This window comes from Dipodomys merriami, unplaced genomic scaffold (genome assembly GCF_024711535.1).
Source record: "Dipodomys merriami isolate MVZ:Mamm:240054 unplaced genomic scaffold, mDipMer1.0.p SCAF_29, whole genome shotgun sequence".
NCBI lineage: Eukaryota > Metazoa > Chordata > Mammalia > Rodentia > Heteromyidae > Dipodomys > Dipodomys merriami.
This window is the reverse complement of record NW_027204381.1, coordinates 19106677-19123441: the sequence shown is the minus strand read 5'-3', so window position 1 is coordinate 19123441 and position 16765 is coordinate 19106677. Positions and strand designations below refer to the sequence as shown.

At 52.9% G+C, this 16765-nt stretch overlaps 1 protein-coding gene across 1 annotated transcript in view; it reads left to right on the top strand.

Annotated features, from left to right (window-relative positions):
- Dscaml1 (DS cell adhesion molecule like 1) overlaps positions 1-16765 on the top strand; it is a 248320-nt gene that overhangs the window by 210062 nt on the left and 21493 nt on the right. Inside the window, exons 15-19 of the mRNA XM_070038562.1 lie at positions 5782-5949; positions 6743-6813; positions 11274-11514; positions 14615-14761; positions 15491-15646. Of these exons, the coding sequence (XP_069894663.1) occupies positions 5782-5949; positions 6743-6813; positions 11274-11514; positions 14615-14761; positions 15491-15646 (783 nt within the window). The remainder of the gene's footprint in view (positions 1-5781; positions 5950-6742; positions 6814-11273; positions 11515-14614; positions 14762-15490; positions 15647-16765) is intronic.

Sequence of the window (16765 nt, the reverse complement as noted above, 5' to 3'; positions counted from 1 at the left end):
AGGTCCCTTCCCCCACCCATCTTCCTCACTCACTCACACACACACACACACACACACACACACACACAAAGCCTGCAGCCTCCACTGACCACTCCTCTAATGCACAGGACACTTTCCTGAGGCAGGAAGCCACTGGGCGCCTCACACATCCAGGAACGTGAGAAGGACAAGCAGCCAGGGAAAACACGGCTCTCTCAACTGTCTATGTCTTCCCCGGGCCCCTGCTGGCTTTCCAGGAACCAAGAATGCCAGGGCGGAGGGAGGGGTGCCAAAGCTCAGCCTCTTCGTAGCCTTAAGGGAAGACATTACAGGAACAGAACCCCGAGAAGGCAGCCAGGCCTCCCCCCTCTCCCGCCCAGACAGGCACCTGACACCCTCGGGCACTCAGAGCGTGTGTCCCCAGGAACTGCAGGGACCTGTCATTGCAGACAGGCAAGAGGCTCTGAGTCCAGCACGGCCTCCCCAGCTGTGAAGTGTGGCCAGAATGCCAACTTCGTAGGGTTTGGAGGTGGCTCAGTGGTAGAGCGCTTGCCTCGCATGCATGAAGCCCTGGGTTCGATTCCTCAGTACCACATACACAGAAAAAGCCGGAAGTGGTGCTGTAGCTTTAGTGGTAGAGTGTTAGCGTTGAGCAAAAGACATTCAGGGACGGTGGCCAGGCCTGAGTTCAAGCCCTAGGACTGGCAAAAAAAGAAAGAAGGAAGGAAGGGAAGGAGGGAGGGAGGGAGGAAGGGAGGGAGGGAGAGAGAAAGGAAGGAAGGAAAGAAAGAAAGAAAGAAAGAAAGAAAAGAAAGAAAGAAAGAAAGAAAGAAAGAAAGAAAGAAAGAAAGAAAGAAAGAGCAGAGGCCAGAGCGAGCCCTCATGAAGAAATGTTAGGTCTCACTGGGTACCTGTGGCTCACCTGTAATCCTAGCTACTTGAAGGGTTGAGATCAGGAGAATCGTGGTTCTAGATCAGTTCAGGCAGAAAAACCTGCCAGAGTCAATCCCAACAGAAGAAGCTGGGCTTAGTGACAGACACCTGTTATCCCAGCACAGTGAGAAGTAAACAAAAAGCAAACAACAAACAGCAAAACACACACACACACACACACACACACACACACACACAATAAGAAGATCACAGTCCATACACAGGCCAAGTGAGAAGCAAGACCCTGACTCAAAGATAACAAGCACAAGCCCAGTACCTGTGGCTTACACCTGTAATCCTAGCTACACTTCAAACAAAAGGATCGTGGTTCAAAGCCATCCCAGGCAGAAAAGTCTACAAGAGTCCATCTCAAAAAAAAAAACAGCAAAAAGCAGGTCTGGAGGTGTGGTTCAAGTGGTTCAGCATCAGCTGAGTGAGTGAGCCGAGCAAGTTCAAGTCCCAGTCCCTCTCCCACCAAAAAGAGAGAGAGAGAGAGAGAAAGGAAGGAAGGAGTGAGGGAGGGAAAGCAGGAAGGAAGGAAGGAAGGAAGGAAGGAAGGAAGGAAGGAAGGAAGGAAGGAAGGAAGGAAGTCAGTCCCTCTCTCTGCTGCACTCCAGTGCCCGGTGCGGCAGTCTAGAGCTCTGGGAGACTGAAACATATGTGTCTGTCAGTCAGCCCCGCACGCAGAGTGATTTCTGCAGAATCTCTCAGCAGCCACGCGGCTGGGAAGGAAAAGGACACAGAAGAAGACGGAACGCTGCCCTTGGCATGTGCGGCGCGGTTGGAGCGAACTCATGAGGCACACGCATGCGCACACTCTCGCTCGCAGAACCCTGACACGGCAGTATGGAGTGTAACACGCCCCTCCCCGCGTGCAGTGAGAGGAGAGGAAGGCATCCGAGGGAACGGAGGGGTGGCGCGAAGGAAGAAGGGGTGCATCTAAGTCCAGCCTGAATCTGTGGAATTGTGGGTCCAGTCCGTTCCCCACACCAGACACTTGGGCTAAGCACATGTCAGAACCCTGTGACCTTTAGCCGGTCCTTCCCTCTCCAGCATCTCTTTATCTGGAAAATGGACGTGGAGACTCCTCATTCTCTGGGATGGAGTGATGGCGTCTGTGGAACTGCCTGGCTCCCAGCCTACCCCCATGGGTGCTTTCCCTGTCCTGGGTCCCCATTCCCCTCCCCTCAGCCTCCTGCCCCAGGCCACACCCACGCTTGGGGCCCTCAACCATCTGTTCCTCACTCACACACCCCGCCCTGTTCCCCACCCGCCTTGTGCCTTTCTCTGCCTAGTCGCTCATCTGCTCATTTTCCAAGGGGAAATGGCCAAGCCTGCCCTTCGAAGCAGCGCGCTCCCGTCTCCTCCGGCCCCGGGCGGCGGAGTAATAATACATGAATGCTGAATGATAAATGGCACCGTCCACACAAATCTAGCAGATGACGCCAAGCACGGTTGTTGGTTTTTTTTTTAATGCACACACCACATTTTGCCTCTGCCCTCCAAGCGAGGAGCAGGGACGGCTTCTGTGAAGATGGCCCTCAAAGCCCAGAAGGATGTGTCATGGGCCATGGGCCGGCTACCTGCCTGGCACGGGGGACGGGGGAGGGGGAGGGGGGCAGCTCCATGTGGCACCTCTTCTTTCTGCATCGGCTAGCATGTGGGTGTCCTGAGCTGCCGTTATGACCCGGAGACCCTCTTCTCTGTCCCATGGGGTCGGAGAAGTTCAGAGCAGCACAATGGGTCCCCCCTTTCCCCCCCTCCCCCCGGAGCTGGCTGGTCCAGATGCACCTTCCCTCCAGGCTGCACCTCTGCCGCCAAGACCCACACGCCAGGGCCCGCTCGCGAGCCGCCCGCGGAGAAGGAGCGGACATCTCCCCAGCCGCTTCCTCAGTTTTTTAAGAATATTTTGCATCATAAACCCTTTGATGAAGAAAGGGAGAGAGAGCCCTTAATGAAATATGTTAATCTGAGCAAGCCAGGCTCATATGAAAGGGAATATTAAACGAGACAATATTCACCAAAGCCAGCTCAGTAGGCTGGGAGCTGGGAAGGGGAGGGGAGGGGAAAGGAGGGAGGGGAAGGGAGGGGAGGGGAGGGGAGGGGAGAGGAGGGAAGGGAAGGGAAGAGAAGGGAAGGGAAGGGGACCCCTGAGTCCCTCCAGATTTGTCTCTGCACTCATGTAAGAGGGTTGTTGGGTGAGAGCTGTTTTACACCAACATCATAGACGATTTGGGAACACAAGGTCAAACCCACCTGCAAACTTCTGACAGAAAGGAAGGGACTGTTCCCCGGGACGCCCTTCCCGCTTTTTCTGTGATTGACAGCTGAGCAACGCAAGGGAGGGACAGCAAAGATATTTACTGACGACAACATGGAGAGGAACAGAGTCCAAAGAAAAGGACAAAAGAGGGTGGCTCTGATTTAAAACCAGCAGCAGATTATGTGTGTGTGTGTGTGCGCGCGCACGCACACACGTACGTATATGTGTGTGCTGGTACTGAGGCTTGAACTCTGGGACTGGGTGCTGTCCCTTAGCTTTTCCACTCAAAGCTAGAGCACTGTACTGGAGCCACACAGCTCCACTTGTAGCTCTTAGGTGGTTAATTGAAGATAGGAGTCTCATAGACTTCCTTGCCTGGGCTGGCTTCAAATCTTGATCCTCAAATCTCAGCCTCCTGAGTAGCTAGGATTACCAGTACCCAGCTCAGAGCATTGCTTTCAGGAGACAATAGAAGCATATTTTAAGAGAAAAGGAGAAGAGAAGGCATTGAACCCATTGTGAAATGGGTTTGGTGGCCGGAGGTCACTCACCTCCATGCATCAATGCATTGTAAGAAGGTGTGAAAAGTAAATGGCGAATATTTAAATCGTCCATCAGGATACCTGGCACCTCACGGCTCCTGGTAAATGTCAGTGCCTGTACTCCTTGGCCCCTTTGATTTCAGACTCATCCCAGGAGGCTCCTCCCTCCGCCTGCACTCATCAAAAATGAATGAGTTCTGATCCCTCTCCTCTCCCTCCCCCATAAACATGGGCAAATCAGATGTGATTTGTGAGCTGGCTCCGGCTCCCAGGATGCCACAGAGAGCTGGCACCTGCTCCACATTGCTAGTCTGCTCCACCCCACACCAAAGAGATGTCCGCAGCAGATAGATGTCCACAGTCTGCATGTTTGCAGTTTCTGGTTTTACCTGGCAATCATAGAGTGACTCTCTGGGTGGCTGGGGGGTGTATGTATGGACAAGAAGAAACCCATGTGTTTCTGGGCCCCAGAAGCCTTCCATCTTGTTCTTTTGGCTCCTGCTATTAGAGAATTGAATGTAAAACTACTGACGGGAGCTGGGCTGGTGCCCTTCACAGATGCTAAACCTGCACAGTAGAGAGTAGTGTTTTTAAAAGCATCAAGACCTCAGAGAAGCTAAGAGCTGGTAGCTCAGGCTTATAATCCTAGTTACTCAAAAGGCTGAGATCTGAGGATCACAGTTTAAAGCCAGCCTGGGTAGGAAAATCTATGAGACTCTTATCTCCAACTAATCACCAAAAAGCCAGAAGTGCACCTGTAGCTCAAGTGGTAGAGCACTAACCTTGAGCAAAAAGGCAAAGGGACAATGCTTACGTCCCGAATTCAAGCCATAGTACTGGCACGCATACACACACACACACACACACACACACACACACACACACACACACACACACACACACACACACACACACACACACACACACACACACACACACCATCTCAGTTAACCAGTATTTAGGGAAATAGGATTTTCTTGATCCTACCAGGCATTAGCTTTAAAAGGATACTGCTTGAGGAATTAAATTAAAAACTAATTAAAAATTCTTGGTTGAGAAATTAAACTAGAGAATATTCTTCAGGACAGTCTTCTCTAGGTAAAAGGCATAAAAAAGTGAGATGGACTAGTGACATCCATACACACCCAAGGAAGGTTTTTAAGCACGACTAGCAACTTGAAGTGTCAAAAAGGGGAGGGGGGCCATCTGACTAGTCGTCTGTGCTAGAAGGTCCTAACTCAGCCCGTTTTGCTTTGGAACCTCCACCCACCTCCTCCCACCCATAGAGGCGCAGCAATGTTCATTATATTGAATGAATGGCTGGCTCTCCGGAGATGCAAGGTGTTTGTAATCCCCGTGTCCCCAAGTGGCATTTATCTTGTGTTTTCCATGTTCTACATTTGTTGAACGTTAGCCCTGGAATGGACCGCCAGTCCCTCAAAGATGTGGTGAACACATTTGTTCTTTTCTTGGTTCCTGATCTGAAATTCTCAGAGTCCTTTTTCCTTCTGCTGGTTGGTGTGGGAAAGGAGTGGGTTGAGGCTGGGAGCTCGGGCTCTTGGTCTGCCCTCCAGCAATGCTCACAACACGTACCATTCAAAACCACCACCTCCCAAGTGCGCAAGGAAAGAAAGGTAGAGGCTCATTCCATCCCCACTGGGGATGGCGTTTCTCACAGTAAAACAAGCTACTGAGAGGAGCAGGGAGAAGAGCTACTTAGTTTGCGAGCTGACCGGTGTCAAGGCTGAGTCTAGATCTGCCCAAGCTGCAGGTTCTTGGGGGCGGACCTCGTGTACCCCAAAAGAGTTGTTAGGGCCTCATCTCTGCAGGCCATGTGAGACAGACCCTGCCATCTTGGGCATCCAAGTTAGAATTGGGATCTGTTCGTGCTAGCGGCCAGGGCGAGATCCTGGAACATGTTTGTTTGTGTTTTGAAACAGGGGGTCTGGGGTTGGAGGCGTGGCTCGGGTGGTAGAGCACCAACCAGTAAGCAAAAGCATCAGATACCGAGTTCAAGTTCTGGTCTCGGGCCAATGAAACGGGGGCGGGGGATCTTCTCTCCAGATACCTGGGACTTCAAGCAGTCCACACGCAACATCTCCCCCACCATCAACCAGGCCAATATCGTGGACCTGCACCCGGCGTCCGTGTACAGCATCCGCATGTACTCGTTCAACAAGATCGGCCGCAGCGAGCCCAGCAAGGAGCTCACCATCAGCACAGAAGAGGCGGGTGAGTCCTGGCCCCATCTCCCCAGCCCGGGACCCGGGGCTCAGGGGTCCACTGGGCATTGGCAGTGGCCTTGTGGTGACAAGAAGAGAGACTTTCTGAGAGATCTCACAGGTTGTTTTTCTGTCTGGCTCTGGATCCGTTAGGAGCTGTTAGGGTTTGGGGTGGGGTGGGGTGGGGTAGAGGGTTGGTTCTGGGTTTGGGTTTTAGGTGCTTTGGGTTTTTGTTTTCCCCAGGTAGAGCTCTCTCTATGGCCTTTATCACAGATGTTTTGGTTTGGTTTGGTTTGTGCCAGACCTGGGATTTGAACTCAAGGCCTGGACACTCTCCCTTAGCTTTTTTACTCAAGGCTGGCACTCTACCAATTGAGGTACTGGTCTACTTCCAGCTTCTTGCTGGGTAATTGGAGAAAAAGAGTCTCCTACTGCCTGGGCTGGCTTTGAACCGTGACCCTCAGAGCTCAGCCTCCTGAGTAGCCAGGGTTCCACGCCCAGTGTGCAACTATCACAGATTTTTAAGTTCAAAAATTCAGACAGGTTTTCTCTTGCTTTTCTTTGTTACTATGAAACAAAGTCATGCAAGAATTTATAGGAACACACATTGCAATTTTTTCTTAAATAATCAGAGAGTTAAACCCACCACCCATGCTGATGGGTCCAACGCCAGCATGGCGGCCTCAAACCCCGGCTCTCCGCCGTCTCTCACATCCTCAGCAGCTGGTGGGGATGCAGGGAAGGTCCCGGGACTCTGTCCTCCGCCCGTCCCTGACTCTCGGTTGCCTCCTCTGTACCCCCAGCTCCCGACGGGCCCCCCATGGGTGTCACCCTCCAGCCAGTCACCTCCCAGAGCATCCAAGTCACCTGGAAGGTAAGCGAGACGCCACCTCACCACCTCCCTCGGCCCTCCAGGACTCAGGGCCCGGCGGGCTCACAAGCCCTCAGCTTCATATAGTGCCCATGCCTGGTTTCCACTGCACACAGTGAGGTTTACGGTGTAGAAGGCAAGGAGGCCAAAGGGCAGCTTCCTCCTCCAGCCGTCTCTCCCTTCCACGTGCTGTGTGACCGAGGGCTGTGCCTAGGGTGGGATGAGCCCACAGTGCCGAGGGGAAGAGCAAACTCCCGCCATACTGGCCCATCCTTAAACTCAGGTGCTTTAAGAGGTAGGACTTGGATTTGACCCTGTGCAAGGTTTCTCCTCTAAAATGATCAGTATGGAATCAGGATTTTCTTTTAATACTTAGAAGGAGTAAGTTCCCCTCCCTCTGGGACTGTGGGAGCTACAGAGGCTGAGACCTGTGAGATCTCAGGATTGGCTGAAGCGTCTGTCACTCAAGTAAGCCCTGTGGGTGGAGACTTCTACAGGGGCAAAGAGAAGAGTAGCACCAAGAGATGCTGTCCTGACCCTGTTATGTGTCTCCCTCCTTTGGCTTCCAGCGAGCTTGTCTGCCCCCTTCTGCTCCTAGGGGGTGACCAGAGCAGGCCTTGGTTGTAGAGACCAGAGGTGACTTATATACTGTTGTTAAGGTAGAGACAGGCATAAAATTTAAACCTACACAGTCCGGAGTCCCAGATCTGTCTCCACCACAGCCCCCTGCCCAGAGCTCCAGAGCAGATGGATTCCCTTCTTAGGGGCTTGAACTCAGGGCCTAGGTGCTGTCCCGGAGCTTCTCCTGCTCAAGACTAGGCACTCTACCACTTGAGCCACAGCACCACTTCTGGCCCTTTCTGCGTAGTTTATTGGAGATGGGAGCCTCACCGATTTTCCACTCAGGCTGGCTTCCAATCACGATCCTCGGATCTCAGGTGTGAGCTTCTAGGCGCCCAGCTCTTAGGGCCCATTCTTGTTCTCCGTGGGGCAGTCTCATCTCAACTGGGGGCCTTATCTTCACAAGGAGTTAATCATCCAGGGTCATTGTCAAGACAAACTCCTAATTGGAAAAGCCAAAGAGCATTAGCCCTCCTTCTAGACTCTTCAAGGTAAACTTGACTATGGATATGTGCTCAGGCACACAGCACACACACACACACACACACACACACACACACACACACACAGAGTGTCATGGCCTACTTCCTTCCATCCCTAGAGAAATGACCAGGTGGAATGAGTGAGGGCCGGGACAACTGGGCCTTCTTGACGCCTAGAACATACCCATTCTCTAGGATGGAGGCTGAGGGAGTTGGGAGGGGGAGGTGCAGCAAGGGGGAGGGGGGCAGGAGGTGAAAAACTACGTCAAACAGAGACATTTGCCACAAAGCTCTGACCCGGAGGTCGATAAAAATTTAGAATCAAATTTATTTCTCCAAAGTCTCATAATGAAAAAGAAAATTGATTAGAAAGTTAGAACTTCAGAATGAACCAGCTGGTCAATAAATTTTGGGCCTGAACTTCTCAGGGGAATTTTTTTTTGGACACTGAGAAACAGATTAATGAAAAATAAAGATTCACTTGAAAGATAAGTCACTTCGTTTTAAGACTCTTTCCGCAAGACGGATACCGCCTGCTTTATGACATAAATTTGCAATCTGTCCTATTGATTTCTTAATGCTTCAGAGAAATATTGTTAAGATTGATTTAAATCCTGAATGTATGTGTTTGGGGAGGGATAGATTGGGAAGGAGGGGAGAAGAAAGAGAAGAGGAAAGAGAGAGAGAGAAGAGGGAAGACCTGTCAACATCTATTTAAATATGTGAACATGTATATATGTGAACATGTACATGTCTACACATATACATACATGTATGTATCTATAGTATTGTATCAGAGTGTGCATGGGGTCTCTCCTAGGCCTCTGTGCACTGTCTCTGTCATGATATCAATGGCCCCAGAAATGCATACTTGCTTGATACCATAAAATGATGTTTAAATCATTATAAACAAATGCATATCTGTATGGATATGTGAACATACAGGATGTATTCGTGGGAAGATGAGGTCAGGCTCTGGAAAATGGTGTGTGTGTGTGTGTGTGTGTGCACGCGCCCATACCAAGGCTTGAACGTAAGGCTTCATGCTTTTGCTTAGCTTTTGTGCTCAAGGCTGGTGCTCTACCCCTTGAGCCATACCTCCACTTCCAGATTTCTGGTGGTTACTTGGAGATAAGAGTCTCATAAACTGTTCTTCCCCAGGCTGGCTTCAAACTATGATCCTTGGATCTCTCTCTACCTCTTGAGTAGCTAGGATTAGGGGCGTGATCGCTGGCACTGGGTTCAGAAGTGTGTGTGTGTCCCTCACAGATCCCGCAGTGAGGGAGAGCAGAGGCAGGCATGTGCAGACACAGGCCCGACACAGATGCTCACTCACTTCTAGCCCAGCACACTGGACTGCCCAAGTGCAGAGAGAAACATTATTCAAGCAATAACCAAAAGCCAAAGCAATTACACACACACACACACACACACACACACACACACACACACACACACACACACACACACACCTATTTAGTGGGCTCAAAACTATTATGTTAAATTAAAAACTTCATTTTATTGAGTTAACAGTGAACTTAAAGCTGCAGTTCATTTAAAACATCCATTGAATTAAAAAAATAAAAAACAGTGGGGCTGTTTTACTAACTTAATTGTTTTTGAGCTCACTTTTTTTTTAGTACCATAAAAAGTAGGCTTTTAAATTAACTTCATTGTCTTTACAATCCTGATTCTCGCTGGTTTTATACCCAGGGGAGGAGGGCGACTGTTTTGTCTCAATTTACAGATGCACAGGCCCAGTGGTTGAAGAAGCCATTTTCTACTTGCGGGTCTAATGTGTCTAGCTGTGGGCAGGTGCTGAGGGCTAGGATGTTTTCACGTGTCTGAATGTGTTTGTTCCTAGTCCTAGACATGAGAAGATATGTTGACATGGCGGGTCACGTATGAGGCTGTCATGCATCAGTGAGCATTCACGCCTTGACATTTTCTCTCAGGACAGCTGGGTGTGTGGATTATGTGTGGTTGAGTTTGTATCACGATTCAAGCCTGTGGTGCAAATGCATTTCTCAACCTCAGACTGAGGCTGGTGGAAGTTTCTCTGTTTACCCAGCCTCTGGCATCACCCTTCATTCCCACCAGTCCCTTCTGATCACCAGAGGCACTGGAGGACCAGGCATGGGGATTTTTATTCCAGCTGTGCAGGATGTGAAATAGGAGGATTGAAGTTCAAGGCCAGACTTAGGCAGAAAAAAAAAAAAGTTAGCAAGCCTCATCTCAATGAGCAAGCCAGATATGTTGGCTCAGTCCTGTAAGCTACTGGTAAGGATGGGTTGGAAGAATGAGGGTGCAAGGCTGGTCCTGGCAAAGGTATGAGACCCTCTCTGAAAAGTGAGCTAAAAAGCAAGAAGGATGGGGACATGGCTCAAGTGATAGTTATTTTCTACCAAGCACAAGTCCCTGAGTTCAACCCCAATAGTGTCAAAAAGAAAGAAGGCAGGAAAGAAGGAAGGAAGGAAGGAAGGAAGGAAGGAAGGAAGGAAGGAAAAACAAGTTGTCGGATGGTAGTCAGCAGTCACAGTGATGTCACAAGCCATTTCACAATGTCATTCCTTTCTTGACCGACTAATATTCCTCAGGATGGATACACCACATTTCTTTTGTTTGTTCTTGGTCACTTGGGCTAAGCTTCCCCTTCGGCTATGATGAGTAATGCCTGGACGTGAGTGCATGAGGAGCTGATGCCCGGCTTCCAGTTCTTTGAGGTTTCTATCCAGAAGCCACGTGAATGAACTGCCGTTTCCCACCGCGGCTGGGTCACTGGTCATTGGTCATTTGGTTCCAGGCCCCTGAGCCAGGCCACATTCTATCCCTATCCAGTGACTCACGCATTGCGTGGAGACACAACAATAAACGAAAGGGATTCCACACCTAGATCTGGTGGTTCTTGGATTCTTACATTCTACAGACACACAGTGAAACATACATAAAAATCTATAGATTATTAGGGGCTGCTGGGAAGGTGGGGGAATGAAGCCAGAAAGAACCGTCCTGTGTGGGGGCCAGAAGCAGAGGCATCTAAGGAGCTGAGGGAGGCCTGGTGCAGAGGAGGCCACTGTCTAGAGGACCAGGGCCCACACGGCGGCAATCAAGGAAGGAATGCCAGGGTGAGAACGAGGCTGGCAGAAGCAAAAAAGTGGCTGGAGGGGGGCTGCAGCTTGGAATACCAGGGAGAAAGGAGGTGGATCGAGAGGGCCAGGTGGCGACCACTGCCAGGGCGTGGCTGCGTGAGGAGTCTTTGGAGCACTGGGCACCGAGGCAGGGCGTGAGCTGACCTTGGTTTGCTGGGCATCCTCTCAGAATGTCACTGTGTCTCCGTCTGGCCCTTCCCGCCTCTTGCAGGCCCCCAAGAAGGAGCTCCAGAACGGAGTCATCCGGGGATACCAGATCGGCTACCGGGAGAACAGCCCTGGCAGCAACGGGCAGTACAGCATCGTGGAGATGAAGGCCACGGGGGACAGCGAGGTCTACACGCTGGACAACCTCAAGAAGTTTGCCCAGTATGGGGTGGTGGTCCAAGCCTTCAACCGGGCTGGCACAGGGCCTTCGTCCAGCGAGATCAATGCCACTACCCTGGAGGACGGTGAGAGCAACGGGGGGGGGGGGGGGGGGGGGATGGGAGGATGGGCTACAGGATCCACACCAGCCAGAGCCAGGCCAGGCAGCGGGGCCACATGGGGCTTTTCAGTCACTCCCGGGCTCCTCTTGGCCCAGTGGGTGACCTGGGCCCCATGGACAGTGCCCTCCCCTGACACTCAGGGCAGGCTTGGTCCATTCAGCATGCCCGGCCTCTCCACCCCTGCTGGGGTTCTGCCTCCGATCTACCTGTGGGCCTGGGCCCAGCTGACACCTGCTTTCTCCCCTGCCCCTCCACCCCTGCACCCCTCCCTTGCTCGTGGAGCTCTGGGCCCTCTCTGACCGAGCTCTTTCCTCCACCTCCTGCACCCCATTTCTCCTCCTTCATAGCTTCCCTCATATCTCTAGGTTGACTCTTACCCCCTCCCAATCTGTCTTAGAGACCCAAGACTACAGACTTAAACCCCAACCCCCTAATTTTAAAACTTAGTTCTCAGATGACAAGAGAAGATTCTACAGCCAGGCTTAGTGCGTGCAGGGGCCTGGGTTCTGGGGAAGGAGGAAGGCTGGGAGGAAGCAGGATCACACCTGTTGCCCCCACGTACAGAAGCAAAACCAGCTGTACCTGAGCCTGCACTAGCTCAAGACAGGAGACAGGGCCTTCGTGCCCCCAGAGATGATGCCAGGCTGGACACAGCCCCAAAAGAGCAGAATAAAGAAGCAAAATGTCCTTTGGAACTCAGCTCTTGATGCCCCAACTCGAAACTAGAATCTGAGCGTGACCGTCTGGAGTCTGAGCATGCTCAGTCACCCCTTCCCAACCTGCACAGGGTTGGGTTCAGTGCCCCACACTGCAGCAGCAGAGAGCCCGTCCCGGGGGGCTGGGCAGCGGGCCTCCTCCCTCCTCCTGTCTGTGGAAATGCACCCCTTAGCCAGGGGAGTGAGGACGGAAGTTCCCACGCTTGCACAAGCTCACCCCCACACTCCGATAATCTGGAAGCTTTCAAAAGTTCCGACATCCAAGCTCCAGCCCGAGAGATGAACCGGGGCCTGGGGACTGAGCAGACTTCAGTGCTCCCCAAATGTTGGCCGCCTGCAGAAAGGGGGAAGAAAAGAGAAGAAAGGCACACACACAGCAGAGGGGTGCAGAAAATGCAGGGGAGAGGCCCACACGGCCGGCAGCCCCTGTGCCCCTCCACCAGCAGCGCCAAACATAGCCCTCGAGTGTCTAGGAAAGCCATTGTCCCTGCCTCGCGTGGTTGTATTCATCAAAACAGCGCCCGAACGGCGGTTCCCAAACTCCACCTCTCTTCAGAACCCGATCACCAGGCCCAGCCTGTGCTGTGGGGCAGCTAGCTGTGGGCCTGGGGCCAGGAATGTTCATTCCTCCTGCATCCCCAGGACACACCCAAGGAGCATCTTGCTGGGCACCGGTGGCTCACACCTGTCATCCAAGCTACTCAGGAGGCTCAGATCTGAAGATCACAGTTCAAAACCAACCCCAGTAGAAAAAGTCCATGAGACTCTTACCTCCAATTAAGCAGAAGGGGAAAAAAGCCATAAGCAGAGCTGTGGCTATATGAGAGCCTTGGGCAGAAAAGCTAAGGGACAGCATCCAGGCCTTGAGTTCAAGTCCCAAGACTGGCACAGTAACTAAACCAACAAAATAGGAGAATCACAGCCACATTTGTATTCTTGAGGGGTAGCCAAGGTTCTCAGAGGTTAAGAGACCTGCCCAGAATCACTGACCTAGTAAATAACAGAGCCCTGATCAAAATCCAGGCCCGACCCTGAATCCCATGCGCTGTCCCATTTCTCCTGTGTTCAGCACAAGATGGCACAGATCCACCAGGACCAGCTTCTCCAACCCAGCCCAGCCAGCCCTAACCCTAAGCTCCAGACCCTGCACACAGCCACTGTGCATCGACCTCTGCCTGGAGCCAGTGTGGCCTCGGGATTTCCCACAGGGAGTGTGTAGCATGGACTGCAGAGGTCCTTTCCAAACAAAGGAGGAGAAAGGGGGAAGAAAGTTCCCAACAGCATTTGCTCAGCAGTTTTTCATACTTAATTAAGGCCCTCGTTAGACTGTCAGGTCCTGATCGTTTCCTGGCAATATTAGCGCTCCTCCTGGGGTATTCAAGGGCCCCTGCCTTAGCAAGAGTGTCTTTTCCATAATTATATTACCTTCATTTTGTTCGAACGGGCGATCTGTATTAGTTTATTACACTGGGTCCCTAATTACATGGTGCTTATATTTTTACACCTAAGTAATATGAAACAATAATCATTCTCAAAGAGGATCATTAGGATGATGTATTATCATTTAAATGCTCATAAAAATTAGACTTGCCTCTTGTGGGGCAACGGGATCTAATTACCTTCCCTCCAAGCCTCTGCCTCTTCTTCCAACCACAGCGGAGCAGACTTCTCCTGCCCCTCTGTCCCTGGCTTCATGGAAGCCAGCAAGAAGGGCCGCCCAAGTCCTCCTTTGCAAAGGAGATACCTGGGACCTGGGGCCCTTGTGACCAGGAAAGGTGATCTATCCCCTGGCCAGCCAGGGATGGGCAGAGGGCCGGAGGGCCACAGGCCCTGACCTCACAAGCCCAGAGTTCGTTAGTGATGACCATGTGCAGAGGACAGGACAAAGGACTTCTAGGAGTCCTAGAAATGCTGGAGGGCTCCAGGAACTCTTCTGTCCACATCACAGTTCCTTGAGATCCCTTCCCATTTGCTTAGCACATGGACACAGGAGTCCCTGGGACCAGACTTGGGCTGAGACCTGGGGTCAGTGGACCCTGGGCTGGGCAGCACTCAGATGAGACACTAATAGGGCCAGCTTCGTCTTCCAGGCCTGCTATATTCAGCAGGTGCAATCCCTGGACCAGGTGGGCCAAGGAGGGATTCCCAGGCCTGTGCCAGAGTTTATCTCCTTCCAGAACACAACCAAGAACTTGCTACCTGGAGAGCGAGTAGCTAAAAGCGTACAGACTCGGGCAGAGAGACTTCGCTCAGGCCACGGAGTCACGAGGTCCCCCACTTGCCTACCTGGCTGTGCACTGCGCTGTCACTAACCGGAAGGACGCTTGGCTCTCCCCTGCCCCATGCAGTGCCCAGCCAGCCCCCTGAGAACGTCCGGGCCCTGTCCATCACTTCCGACGTGGCTGTCATCTCCTGGTCCGAGCCCCCCCGCAGCACCCTCAACGGCGTCCTCAAAGGCTATCGGGTCATCTTCTGGTCGCTCTACGTGGATGGGGGTGAGTCTGCCAGGACGGAGGGCCAGGCTAGCATCTGCTCACGGGCCAGGTTAGAACTGAGAGACTCCAGGGCGGCCCTCCCTTCCCAGCTGTGGAGGCCACACGGGGGTGAAGGCCATGTGTATGGTGTGGAGTCATTTGGGGCACAAGAGACACCTGTGCACTTCTAAGGTGACACAGATGTGTTCTCTAGGGTCCTCCTATCAGGCGTGGAGGAGCTGGCATAGTCAAACAAAGCAGCCGGAGGGAGGAGGGCGGGCAGTGGGACTGGCACCTGTGTGAAGCCAGCGTTGCCTAGGCCTGAAGGGGAGAGACAGGAAGCAAGGCTCCCAGAACCCCGCCAGAGTCCTGCCGGGGGGGGGGGGGGAGCAGCCCAGACTCTACAAAGCACAGGGCAGAATAAGAGGGAAGAACGGCCCGGGGAGAAGGCCCAGCTCCGTGCCCTGGCTTTGTGGGGTCTTCCCTACCCAGAGAGGCCCTGACAAGGGGACATGTGTTAGGTGGACATGGAGAGGTGGGTGTGGTCTAAAGAGTCGCTGTCCAGTTGAAGTTGGCGCAAGGTCCACTGGCCAGGCTCAGCCGATTGGGCCACTTTAGGCAGAGAGATGGTCTGGAGGCTGCGTCTCGTTCCCAGCCTCAGGTCGCCAACACCAGAGCCCAGGCTGGCCGAGGGGCCGGGGACTGTGACCCAGCCGCGCTGCCACGCTCCGCGCCTTCTCCTCTCTGCAGAGTGGGGTGAGATGCAGAACATCACCACGACGCGGGAGCGGGTGGAGCTGCGGGGCATGGAGAAGTTCACCAACTACAGCGTCCAGGTGCTGGCCTACACGCAGGCGGGCGACGGGGTCCGCAGCAGCGTTCTCTACATCCAGACCAAAGAGGACGGTGAGTCCCTGCCTCCCCGCCAGCCCCACCCCAGGTGCCAGGGAAGGGCAGGGTGCCATTCTCACCCCTGTCCCTCTGAGTCCTCGTCGGGCTCCGAGGTGGAGGGTCCTGCTTCAGAGAGGACGTGACTGACCACGGGCCGTGGTGAAGTGCTCTAGGACAATGCAGAGACAGACAACTGCCCTTCTCCCCTAATCCCTTGCTTTCTAAACACAGCCATCCGCTAGCCAGGCCCCTCTTCCTGCCCTGCCCACATGAGGGGCTTGGCATTCACCCCCACGAAGGCCTCAGCAGGGGCCACACCTCCAATCAGCAAAAGGGACAGGAGATTTGCCTCCACCCAAGGCTGTGAAGCCAGACCCTTCCTCAGGGGGGTGGAGATGGGGTGCATAATTGGGAGAAAAACAGATCTAGGTGGGCAGAATGACAAAGTTAAGGGCTAAGAAAGTGGGTGCCAGCTGGAGCTAAGTCAATGCGGGGGGGGGGGGCGGGTGTGGCGGTGGGATGAAGAGCTGAACTTTCCACCAGACCCAGAGCCTCCCAGTCCTGGGGAATAACAGGTAGGCAGGCAGCTCTGTGTGGGACTGGAGTCAACTCTGGGCTGCTGCTGTGAGCCATCCATCTTCCCCATCCTCTCAGCCCAGCGCTTTGTTGTTTCTTAGCCGAACGTTCTGGGCCAGGGGCTTTCTTCTTAGAAGGGTTGGCTAGCCCACTGTGAGTGTTTAAAGAGTAGCCATAGTTAGCGTTATGACTTCTTTCTTACTCAGTCTCAGTTTCTTCAAGGACTAGAGAAACTTAGAGTCTGTGCCCTACACACACAAGTTGGCAGAAAGTTCTGGAAGGGTTGGAGGCATTAAAAAAGAGCAACTCAGTCTGGGAGTTGCTGATGGGGAGAAACTGCACGTGCACCCAGTGCTTGGGAGCTAGACCAGCTCTAGGCCAGGACGGATCTGTCCCCCCTTTACCCCCTCCCCTGAAGCCCTGAGCTCTTCAATATTTACCAGCCTGCCTGCCCTACTTTTCCTGTCATTAATCTCCCACCAAGACTTTCTAGGGCAACTCCAGCCAGAGCCCCCTGCTCTTGTGTAGACACTAAGCTGAGATGTCCCCAAGTCTGGT